The sequence below is a fragment of the Anolis sagrei genome, chromosome 2 (genome assembly GCF_037176765.1).
Source record: "Anolis sagrei isolate rAnoSag1 chromosome 2, rAnoSag1.mat, whole genome shotgun sequence".
Lineage (NCBI taxonomy): Eukaryota > Metazoa > Chordata > Lepidosauria > Squamata > Dactyloidae > Anolis > Anolis sagrei.
This window is the reverse complement of record NC_090022.1, coordinates 50,577,311-50,590,082: the sequence shown is the minus strand read 5'-3', so window position 1 is coordinate 50,590,082 and position 12,772 is coordinate 50,577,311. Positions and strand designations below refer to the sequence as shown.

General features: G+C 38.9%; 1 protein-coding gene across 4 annotated transcripts in view; it reads left to right on the top strand.

The window, feature by feature from the left end:
* Positions 1 to 12,772, top strand: part of TMCC1 (transmembrane and coiled-coil domain family 1) — a 159,699-nt gene that overhangs the window by 44,863 nt on the left and 102,064 nt on the right. The window contains exon 1 of one of the 4 annotated variants that reach the window (XM_060766254.2): positions 10,225 to 10,751. The exons of the other annotated variants lie outside the window; for them this stretch is intronic. Within the exon in view, the coding sequence (XP_060622237.1) occupies positions 10,713 to 10,751 (39 nt within the window). The 5' untranslated portion in view covers positions 10,225 to 10,712. Of the gene's footprint in view, positions 1 to 10,224; positions 10,752 to 12,772 lie in introns of those variants that run through there. 4 annotated transcript variants of the gene reach the window in all.

Below are 12,772 nucleotides of genomic sequence, written 5' to 3'. Positions count from 1 at the left end.
TATATAAGTTAACAGAGTGATCACCTGGTTTTTCCAATGTTTTACCATTCTTAGATGTCCAGTCTTTTGGCTGAAAGAAAAGAGAGGACTTTGTTTTTTATTGCACGTCTATCTGTTGGTGAGGTGAAATAACTACACACCTATTGGAAAACAGGCAACTCAGAAGCTGCACCAGTGAATCTTTGCTAAAGAGAAACTATGTAAGCATCTGAGAATAATGAACCTGACGATATGGGCAACATTTGCAAGCATTCAAAAGATAGTTGTGTATCTATAGTGTGGAGTCTCAATGTCTGGTATGTGGAGCAATAACTAGATTCACTAGGATTTCAGTTGTTTGCAGAAATTTCCATGAGTACGGAATCTTACATGTGACCTCAATTTACAATGGGAAAGGGCCATTTAGGGATAAACATCAAGGCTAGGGTACTTTAGTTCTCTGTATGAAAGAGTGATTAAGGTCAGATTGTCTTTTCATATCTAACTGTGCTTTCAGAATCAGGTTTCTTTGCTTTTTGGCCTAGTCCAGTGGTTCTCAACCTGGAGTCCCCAGATGTTCTTGGCCTTCAACTCCCAGAAATCCTAACAGCTGGTAAACTGGCTGGGATTTCTGGAAGTTGTATGCCAAAAACATCTGGGGACCCCAGGTTGAGAACCACTGGCCTAGTTTGTTGTGTCACTGCTGAAAATAAAAATACTGAAGCATGTAAAAGGTTCATTTCTTAACATTTTACATGTTTCCTGTATACGTTTATTTTGAAGTTATATCAGTTTTAAAGTTAGCATGAGGAGAAAGTATCTTATCACATCATCTGCCTAGCTTTGAAGTTTAAATACAAGTCTTAGTAAATGCTTTGGGTGAGTGTATACATAGGTATTTTATCAAGTTTTCTGAAAAGTTGTTTCAAAAACATTATGTGGTCCAGAGTGTGAACAGCCAAAACACTTGGACATGCTCAGTTTCAAAATGGTAGCATTCTCAGTCTGTTATAGCAGAAACAATTAGTTATTTTAAAGAGTAAGGATCTATAGTGTCATAGGCTATTGAGGCCACTTAGACAAATGCATGAGGTAATGGCATTCAGTATGTTGTTGTATGCATACTCCCAAATAATGAAAGAAGTGGTTTTAAAAATAAGCTAAACAGAAGATACAGCAACAGACTATGTACAGAGCAAAAAAATAAATACGACATTGGATAATTGTATACACTGGTGCAAAAGTCTAGACAACTTAGTTAAAAATCAACCCTGCATTGATCTATGAGTCAGTGTAAATACTGCATCTTCCCTATTCATTCTCTTCTCCTGAGTAGAGTGGCAAAAGGCAAGAGAGTCAGCATTGTCCGTAGACACCTCCAAGGTCATGTGGCCGGCATGACTGCATGGAACGTTGTTAGTTTCCCACCGGAGCAGTACCTATTGATCTACTCACATTTGCATGTTTTCAAACTGCTAGGTTGGCAGAAGCTGAGGTTGACATAATTTATATACGGTAAATGCCTAACTTCCCAAATGTACCACATTTTTGTTTTTGTTAACCATTTTTTACAATTCAGTATAATCTGCTCTAATTTGGCTACATTACATATGAGAAGATTTAACCTTTTCTAAATTGAAGTAGAAAATACAACATTATAATATGTGTTTTATCAATAACAGATTTGTATCAAACTGTCCACTTTTTATCCCCCCACTCCAAAAAAACAACAATTGTTTTCCTATGAAGGTTTGGACAATAATTGCTGAGCTCCTTTTTTCAGATACAGAATGTTGGAAAACATTCTTGATACTATAGCATTGTGATTCAGATGTCACAGATCTTGAACTTTTAAATAAAGAACACATCTTCTTAACATGAATTGTACGGTGTGTATATGACTATGATGCTGCTTCAGTAGTCTCCTATGTTCTCTCAAACCTTTCAGATATGGCATTTGGTTGGTTTCATGTGTAATGAGAACTTGCTAAATTACTGTGCAGTGATTGCATCTAGCAAGTTTTGAACTATTATCGTTATATGACTAATATGAATATATATCTGGCAGGGGAATCATGTGGTCCTGCAGGTGTTACTGGATTGCATCCCTTGACAACGGAACCAGTAGCTAGAAATGCAGTGTGTTCAGGACTCTGGCTCGTGATTAACACAATGGAATCCAACTAAGTACTCAACTTGGCATGAAATTTGTTTCGCATTGTGAAGACTGGCTTTTTCAGAACAACTACCTCTAGTTGGATTAATCCAGAGAATGGGGAATTATTTGCCTGTTTCAGTGATGTGACTCATTTCACCCTCCATATGTTATTGAGGTGCAAATCAAACCATTCCTCACCATTGACTATACTCATTAAAGCTGATGGGAGTTGTACTCCAACAACATCTGAAGCTCTATATGATTTCCACCCCTGCTGTACATGGTGTTCCTACCTAGTAAATGAAGCAGTGTTGTTTGCATAGTTCTTTATAGTGCTGAAGTTTGTTGGTTTATTAATAGTAGAGAATTACTGAAATAAATGCTGATTATCTCTGAGTCTTGTGGCTGCAGGGAAGGCCTTCAACATTTGGGGGCTACTAAAGGCATTTGAATGTTTGAGATGTAGCACTGTTACAAAATGATGGCCATGGGGAGACTGGTGTCCATCTGCAAAGCATTTGTTTCATAGAAAAGAACGTGATGCTAAAAAGTTAAGTAAGTTGTCCCATAAGAGAATACACAGTAAACAGGGATGTAAACAAGAACAAGCACAACTACTGTATTTTGAACCCATCGCTGCAAAAGCTCCTTGCACAGAAAGTAACCTTTTTCTTCTGTGTCCCAAAAATGTATAGACCCTTTAACAGCTACTAGTAGTAGCTATAGTGATTGTTTGAGGACTAGGTAAATACATTTATATTGAAAAATAAAAGCTATAATAAATTTTATAACCAGAATTACAAATTCCATATTAAAGTACAATTTAATGGAAGGTGTTCAAATCGTGTTCAATTGTACCGAAAGCAGAGACGGATGTCTGAAGCTCTACAATTAGAAGACCAATAGGAAGCTAGGGTTGGATTTCTATTTAATGTTATATCACACTTGCACTGTTTGAGAACCTTAAAAAACAATTATTTCCTTCTGGCTTTCCCCTTTGAGAAAATGAAACATATGTAGCATCCCTTGGACTTTCCTATAGCTTGTAGAAGTGGTGAATATGGATGGAATGTGACAGCAATTTGCCTGCAATATTTAAGAATAGCTGTTTTAATTAATTTCTCTTTTTCGGTATTCGTTTATATTATTTTATACACTACAAAGGACTATGGTAACTCATATGCTTTTTTTATTAATATTTTTATGCAATTTATCCTTTACAGTGAAAGAGGGGGAACAATCATTGTGATAGAAAAGTTACAGAATTTAGACAGAAAGTGTGGGATGGAATTGAGGGGAGGTAAGGGTGGGGAGAGAGAAAGGGCTGGGAAGATAGGGGGAGGGGTATTGGGGTAGGGGTATACACACGTATATATACAACTTCCGTTCAGTCCACAGAGGGGGGTTGTTTATTTCCCTTATTCTTTTACCTTCTTCTTACAATTCTTGTCTCTTTTCCCATAGAAATTTATATGTCCAGTTTAATTTTCGCTTTTAAGTAATCTTCAAGATTTTTCCAATTTATTTGTTTATTCTTATTCTGCTCCTCTAGTAAATACGATAGCCTATCATAGTTCTTGTAGTCTATTATCTTCTTTAGCCATTCTTCACTAGAGGGGATCTCTTTGCTTTTCCATTTTTGCGCTATTAGTATTCTAGCTGCCGACGATAAGTAGAAAAAGATTTTTTCTTCATTTTTTTCCAGCCCCATATTTGTTATATTTAGTAGGTAATATTCGGGTTTTATGTCAAATTTCGTTTTTGTAATAATTTGTGTATGTGCATGGATCATTCTCCAAAAGGTTTTATTTTTTTGCAGTCCCAATACATATGGAAATAGGTGCCAGCTTCTTTTCCGCACTTCCAGCACTGATTATTAAAATTTTTGCTGAACTTTGCTAGTTGGACCGGCGTCAGGTGCCATCTGTAGAAAACCTTAAACCAGTTCTCAACAATATTGATGGCTTTGGTATATTTCAATTTGGTCTTCCATACTTGCTCCCAATCACTTAATAATATGGAGTGGTCTACATCCCTAGCCCACTTGACCATATTCTCTTTTACCACCTCCCTCTCGGTGCTCCATTCTAGCAGGTTCTTATATAATATTCTAATCAGCTTTTTCCCTTTTTTCATGATTGTATCCCAACAACCTTCTTTTTCACAAAAACCAACCTTTAGATCTTCCTTGAAACATTGTTTGATTTGCATATATTGTAACCATATATTTGCATATATTGGTTACAATATATGGTTACAATATAGGTAACTCATATGCTAATAAAGTACATATTGGCATACTTTGTAACTAAAAGAAGAAAGTCACTGTCAAACACAAATATAAAGCAAGTAGTAGGTGGCATGACTTTTATCTTTGCGAGATTTTATACTATAGTAGGAAATTTATTAAGATTGAAAAAATATTTTTCTTTTTCCTGGAAATTGATATATTGAGAAGTTTTATTAAATGGAGTTTACCTAATTTCTATCAGTCTGAGGAACAAAATATGAGTAGATCCTGTTTCCAAGTGTACAGTATAAATAGAGTTACTCAAATTTGTGACATACGTCTAGGCTTTCCAGAGGTCACTCAACAAGTTTCATGGTTTAATGAGAGCTAGGATCTGTACTCCCAAGACTCAGTTGAAGCACTTTATCCACAGTATCATTCTGAATCTCTTTAGAAGAATGATAGCATGCATGGTGCAAGTAAAGTAAAATGCGGAAGTGAATGAACCAAAGTTGAATTTGTAGTTCTTTCTCAACTTAAAGCTGCAAAACGTTGTTGAACAGGTTCTACTAGATTTACTGTTTCTATATTGCCTCAGGTGGTAATGCTGAGCCTCTGTCACTTGTTCCAACAATTGTTAACCACCCCACTGCTGCACACTGTAAAGCAAGGCAGTGCATCTTAAATGGGTCAGTAGTAAAATGTAATTCAAAAGCATCCTATAAGGTATGCTGTCCTAGGGTGTGTATTTGGTATTGTCACACTAGCTAAAGTATATATGGGAGAAGGTATATTTATGGCTTTCTGTTATCAATTGCAGATATGAAAAAATAAGAACCTAATGTTATAATTGTCATTGGAATAGGAAGCTTACAGCTACTTCTTGGTGGTTTCACACAAGTGTTGTTTCTTTACCTTTGCTTTTAGCCACACACTGCAAAGGCCCTTAGCAGTGTGTTTATAATCTTTTTTCATTGGAAGTCTGTTGGCATGTGGGAAAGGGGGAAGTGAAGGTATTTGGAGAAATCTAGGGGAAATTCCCCCTTCTTTGAGAGGGCGGAAAGAAAATCATAGAGTCAAAGAGTCAAAGAGTTGGAAGAGACCTCATGAGCCATCCAGTCCAACCCCCCTGCCAAGAAGCAGGAATACTGCATTCAAATCACCCCTGACAGATGGCCATCCAGACTCTGTTTAAAAGCTTCCAAAGAAGGAGCCTCCACCACACTCCGGGGCAGAGAGTTCCACTGCTGAATGGCTCTCACAGTCAGGAAGTTCTTCCTCATGTTCAGATGGAATCTCCTCTCTTGTAGTATGAAGCCATTGTTCCACGTCCTAGTCTCCAAGGAGGCAGAAAACAAGCTTGCTCCCTCCTCCCTGTGTCTTCCTCTCACATATTTATACATGGCTATCATATCTCCTCTCAGCCTTCTCTTCTTCAGGCTAAACATGCCCAGCTCCTTAAGCCGCTCCTCATAGGGCTTGTTCTCCAGACCCTTGATCATTTTAGTCGCCCTCCTCTGGACGCATTCCAGCTTGTCAATATCTCTCTTGAATTGTGGTGCCCAGAATTGGACACAATATTCCAGGTGTGGTCTAACAAAACAGAATAGAGGGGTAGCATTACTTCCCTAGATCTAGACATTATGCTTCTATTGATGCAGGCCAAAATCCCATTGCCTTTTTTTGCCGCCACATCACATTGTTGGCTCATGTTTAACTTGTTGTCCATGAGGACTACAAGATCTTTTTCACACGTTCTGCTCTCAAGCCAGGCATCCCCCATTCTGTATCTTTGCATTTAGTTTTTTCTGCCTAAGTGGAGTATCTTGCATTTGTTCCTGTTGAACTTTATTTTGTTAGTTTTGGCCCATCTCTCTAATCTGTCAAGATTGTTTTGAATCCTGGTCCTGTCCTCTGGAGTACTGGCTATCCCTCCCAATTTGGTGTCGTCTGCAAACTTGATGATCCTGCCTTATAACCCTTCATCTAAGTCATTAATAAAGATGTTGAACAGGACCGGGCCCAGGACGGAACCCTGCGGCACTCCGCTCGTCACTTCTTTCCAGGATGAAGAGGAAGCATTGTGAGCACCCTCTGGGTTCGTCCATTTAACCAATTACAGATCCTCCTCACCGTAGTTTTGTCTAGCCCACATTGGACTAGTTTCCTTGCCAGAAGGTCATGGGGGACCTTGTCGAAGGCCTTACTGAAATCCATGTACGCTACATCCACGGCATTCCCCGCATCTACCCAGCTTGTAACTCTATCGAAAAAAGAGATCAGATTAGTCTGGCATGTGTCCTGAGTCCCCCTTTCTGATTGCCCTTTCTCTATATTCAAGTTATTGATTAATCAAATCTATACTAGCTCAATATCATAAAAAAACATAATGACTGGAAGTAAGAAAGAGTGAAGAATTGATTGGGGATAGGCATCATCTGGCTTTTTTTTTTTTTGTCATGTCAGGAGAGACTTGAGAATCTGCAAGTCACTTCTGGTGTGAAAGAATTAGCCGTCTGCAAGGATGTTGCCCAGGGGACGCCCGGATGATTTGATGTTTTATCATCCTTGTGGGAGGCTTCTCTCATGTCCCCGCATGAGGAGCTGGAGCTGGTAGAGGGAGCTCATCCACCCCTCCCCAGATTCGAACCTGTGACCTGCTGGTCTTCAGTCCTGCCGGCACAGGGGTTTAACCCACTGCGCCACCGGGGGCTCCTATTCATCTGGCTGAGTAATACTGATTTAGAGTTATGAGCAGAAGTAGTGTACTATGTAATGCATACAGTAGAAATTGATGAGAGCCAATTGTTCTAATGAGCACCAAAATATGTACATGCAGTCCCCAAGTTACAAACATGATAGGTTATGTAGGTTTGTTCTTAAGTTGAATTTGTATGTAAGTAAGAACAGATACTTTTTAAACTGTAACTCCAACCTCTTTATCGATATGGTTCTTTCAATAGCATAGGGAAGGGTTTACATCCCTGTGATGTTTGTTTTGCTGTCTATGCGCCTGTTTAGATTTCACCTCACTTTCTGTCCCTGTGATATTTGGATTTTGAAAAAATATGACTTATTGTAGAAACAAGGGTTGGTGATAAAGCTTCAGTTGAGATACTTTCCCTTCTTAGGGATAGATTTGTCTCATATCCTGTTGTCTCACCCCTGTTCTTAACTATGAGTCATTTGTAAGTCTGATGTTTGTAACTCAAGGACTGCTTGTAAATCCTATAAAATGTGTTCTCCCCATACTCTGTACAGGTACACTATTTAGGCTAGTAATTGGTTAGTTAGTATTAAAGCTTTTTGAAAGACTAAAGGCAACCCATACTAACACTAATTTTTCCATCACCCACCTTAACATTCAAATTTGCTAACTGGAGAAACATTACAACTTGTATCTGAGAGCTGCCATGTCTGCAATCAAGAAAGATATTTTTTCTATATGTACTGCTTTCAATGTGATGGAAGCAGATATTTTAACAGACTCGCAGGAGGCAATTAATGTGTGGGGACAACAATTTCTCAAGGCTCAAACATTTGTCCAAATATTTGTTTTCTGTATAGCATTTTTAAAGAACTGAATAATAGAATAATAGAGCTGAAAGAGACCACACGCTATTTAAAGCTATTTAAAACTTTGTATTTGGTTTCATTTTTGTCAGAATACTTCTGGGTAGGGCTGGCTTCCAGTCCTTTTCCTGATATGAGCATTTAAAAAATAATCTCCATCTGAGATGGCAGATTGTAGAGGATCTCATTGAAAAAGCCGCTCCTGCCTCCTCTTGTGTCTTATGTAGTTCTTAAGGGAAGAGAGCCCACATTTCTATTCTTCCTTGGTATTCCTTCCTCCAAGCTTGCAGACTTTGGAACATGAGTAGGATCTGGCAGGACATTTCTGGTGTGCAAAAAAGTAACTGCTGTTCATTGGCAGGATTGTTCAGATTGTGGCTCCCTCCCCCAATTCTTTGTGTAAAGATTAGGAGGCAGTACCTCCAGAAATCCATTCATCCTCCTGCAAAGAGTTTTGCGTGAAATAAAGGAGCTTTTGCATTAGTAGCTGTACTTCTGCTGGCAAGGATGGATCAAGGACAATTTCTTTTTCCCACAATAGCTTATGATTTGTTCTGACTGACCCAGTTGATAGATACACCATTAATGCAAGAAATTGGTCCGCTCTTATAAAGACTGTGCTATGTTGTAAGGATGGTACAGGATGGTACCAAAGTCTATAACTAGTATATCTTTAAACTACATCAGAGGTGATTCTTCTATGTATGGGATCAGGAAGGGAGAAAATAATCCCCCCGAGATAACGAACTTTTGACAGAAAGGGGAAGATAAGAAATCAAAGGATGCATTGTATCTTGTGATATTGTTTTGTTCATGGAAACCTTGTTCATCAGTGGGATGATTCCTTCCTATAGCCCTGTGCAAGTCTTAAACCCCGATCGAGAGGATTGGGAGACCCATAAACAGTGTGAGTGAAAGATAGTTGTGTGAGGAAGGAGACATCTATAAAGAATGAAACAAAAAAAGAAAATATAAATCAAGCATTGATGCAAAATATATGTTCAGCTTCATTTCTGTTAGGTTCTTTTTTCTATTTAAACTTGTATGCGAAATGCAACTGGACATGCTTTACAATTGATATTGTTATATTGATCACATTACCTACATTGAAACGTACATAAGTATATGTGTGAATATTTAATACTGCGGTCGTCAATCGTTTACCATGCACATTTTCTGGAAAGTATATGATGAAAATATCTCAGTAACTTGAGATCTCCAATGCTTGTTGTGTGGGCATAACTTTTGTTATATCTGCTGTTCGTACTTGAAGCTGCTGAACTTACATGTGGTGGCAATGGTAGGCAATGGGTTAAAGATGCCATTCTGTCCAGTTCAGAAAACCTTTTATTTGCACTAAAGGCCTTGAGAGATGTTGGATCCTATTGTGTGTTGCCTTATGAACATATAGTAAATGTCCCCTATTACTTACAGCTGTGGAGCTGTGTGTGGGTACTTCTGTGGGCATTCACCTACAAAATGTAAAAGAGGTTGTGGTACAGAAGTACTATGGATGCCCTGAGTTAGGATGACACTTCTGGATGCCTTCAATAGATTTAACATTCTTCTAATTGGGCTGTTTTTCTAATTGGGCTGTTTGGCAGCTTTTCCAAACATACTTCAATAATTTGACCCATACATGTAGATGGTGCTAACTTTCATTTCTTTCATCTTCCTTACCCAAAAGGTAAGGGTTTTAAACTGTGAACAGTCAGAGTTTAGTTTTTGAATCCTACTTTTTGGCTAAGGATCATTTAGAGCATACTAGGAGATAAGGCTAATGAGTCCACAGAACAGAAAGATTTAGACTAATTAGCAGTAAAAAAAAAAGTGCCTCAAACCCTTTGACTGAGATGATGGTGCCTAGGCTTTCCTTAGTACTCAGGATTCGGCTTCTTATTAATCATTTCCCAGGTTTTGAGCTCCCTGAAGCAAAGCAAACACCTCTGATTTGCTTTAGGAGCCCAGCAGTTGATGTCATTGCCCTAGTATGTGCCGTTGTACCTGAAGATCACTCAAGAGGTGAGGCGCCTCTGTATGAATGAGGGGAAGTGAGGAGCTAGTAGTGCTTGGCACAGCCCTGCAGCCGCTGAGCCTCTGGCAAGAGAGTGTGGCTTCCTCTCAGCTATTGTTAACCATCTCTTCATCCCCCCCCCCCTTCCTCCGAGGTTTGAGCAAGCTAGGTTGCATTTCGAAATGAGGCTAGATTAGAAGAATGTATGGGTGTGTGTAGTTTTTATAAAGCTGACACAGAAGAGGGAGTGTGTGCTGTTTCAGTCGAGGAGAGGATTATTTTGCCTGTTGTTTAACCACCCTCCTTGCTGGTACTTCAGGCACATGCTTGCCAACCCCACCCTGCCGTAAGTAGAGCAGTTAGTCTGCCCCTTTGAAGGCTCAGGTGTCTCCATCGTGGCTCCGTTTAGCTAATGAATCTGGAGAAGGGGGTGGTCCATCTGTCAGGACCCCTCACAGCTGACTCACAGGAAGTGCTAAAAGGCTTGGCACCGGGTGACCGGCTCCAGGAACCTGCCCCTCCTTCTCTGCTGCCTCTGCCTGCATGTGTCTCCAGCCCTTTCCCAAAGAACAATTGAACTGCCCTGGAAGTTTGGAGAGGAGGAAGAGATCTCCTTGGAGTTGTCTGTCTAGCCGCCTGCAGGATGCTTAGCTTGACACCGGCTTAGGCAGCTGTCAGTCTCCTTCATCTTCTCTCTTCCCTCCTCCCTCCCCCTGCTCCCCTTGTGGATTGCTTTGTCTGGAGGGAAAAAGGTGACCATGGTCCAACGCTTCAGCCTCAGGAGGCAACTATCAAAGGTAGGTGACTTCTGCTATCAGGATTTGAGGGGGCTTGTCCTCATTATATCACTTCTCTCTTTTAGATCAGGGAAATTGCTGCTTGTGCAGAAGTGGGCGGGGGTCTGCATGAGAGAAAGCGGCTCTGCCTTTTGTTCTTCCCTTCAACAGACACAAAGGTTTTTTAAATATATATATATATATAGCAAATTGTCCGCTGGCAGACAGAGGGCTTTTCTCTCCAAGACTGTAGACCTGGGTGAGCATGTTGCTTCTTTCTTACTCTCTCATGTGGTGTAAAGGAAATGAGACTCTTTATTTTCATACCAGATTATGAGCTGATGGGACAGAACATATGGAGTTTGGGGTTAGAATGGCATTTATGGTAACCAGGAAATCCACCTGACAAAACACAGGGCAGTTCCTTGCTATTGCTTCAGAGTATTTATTAGGCTTTCTACAGGGAAAAAAAAGAACAAAGGAGTTGTTCTGAGGAGATTTTGCAGCCTAATCCTTTGCATCCTTTGTGATTAAGATGATTTTGGAAAAATGGGTGTTAGGTCGAATTGGACACAAAGGCAACTGTTTTTACTAACCCTCTTTTTAAATACACTTTACACCTGATTTTGAACACAGACAGATAAATACGAGGGCCTTAAATAACATTCACACAAAGTGAATTCTCCTTATAGACCATACATATCAAACACCTTCCATTTTTAATGTCTTGCATTTTCTGAGCTTTATAATTAAAAACTTCCTTGTCATCTCTTTTTTCATTAAAATGACCCAAAGGCTTTCCTTTTGTGTGTTGGTTGAATGCAGTGATCAGCTGCTGATCACTGCATTTAGGTCAAAATGCTCTTCCTGCAGACAATCCATTGGAAAGCCTTAGAGTATTGTAATGAACTGGCATTCTGTATGACCCCTTTCAGAGTTCATCAGCAATTTTGAAGTACCTATCAATTATGAATGAAAAGGGGGATTTTGTTATGAACTGGCTTTCCATCATAAGATGCCCGCAAGTAAGAAAGATAGACAGACTGGTCCCTTCCAGATGTTTTGGACTGCAACCCACATAATGCATGACCCCTAACAATGGTGGCTGGGGTTTATCACAGTTCTAGTCAAAAGCATCTTAAAAGTTCTACACCGCCTGTCGTTAAGCAATGCCAAGCTTTTTAAATGATTGTCTCCTGATATTATTATTATTTAGTATTATTGTCTTTATGTCTTTATATCCTAATTTTACTTAAAAGCGATTATATACGTAGAATCTTGGAATTTGTGTCATACTGGTATTGAATCTTTCTTCTAAATGTTGTTATAAACTGTAGTAAGTAATATGGAAAAATGTTAAAGTTGGATATGACATACACTCATTCATTTATCTACAATAATATAGGATGGATTCTAATCATACCCATTTGGGGGATTTTGATAATGAGGAGTTGGGTGTCACTGGTGTAGCACTCAAATAGTTGTGGATAGGTCATAATGATATACATAGTAACATTACATAGTATGTGTTTACATTGTTATACATTGTTGTGAGTTTAGAGTTACCCACTTTAAGTTTCCTTTGGGGAAAAAATGACTAGGCTCCTACAGTTAGGGCATTTCAATGAAGATCATCTCAGACTTGATAATGTTTACACGGTCTAAAGAAGAAGAGCTTTAGGATTTAAATATATATTTTTATGGACTACCTCAGTGGCCTGAGGCCCAGGAAATTTTGTTGGAATATGTTGTATTTATTAACTTAGTTGTATATGGTTTATATAATTGTATTAGTTATTATAGATTTATAATAACAGTTTTATTTTGCTTTTGTGTCATGTAATTTCTGTTGTTTTAAGCATTGTTTGCCGCTTTGTGTCCCACCCATGGGAGAAAAGCGGGATAAAAATAAATAAATAAATAAGGTGATGAAGTGTTGGCCTTAATAATAATAATAATAATAATAATAATAATAATAATACTTCTGATATCCTAGGCCCTTGGGAAGAGCCCAATATTCAAAGATGAATCCCAGATACTTG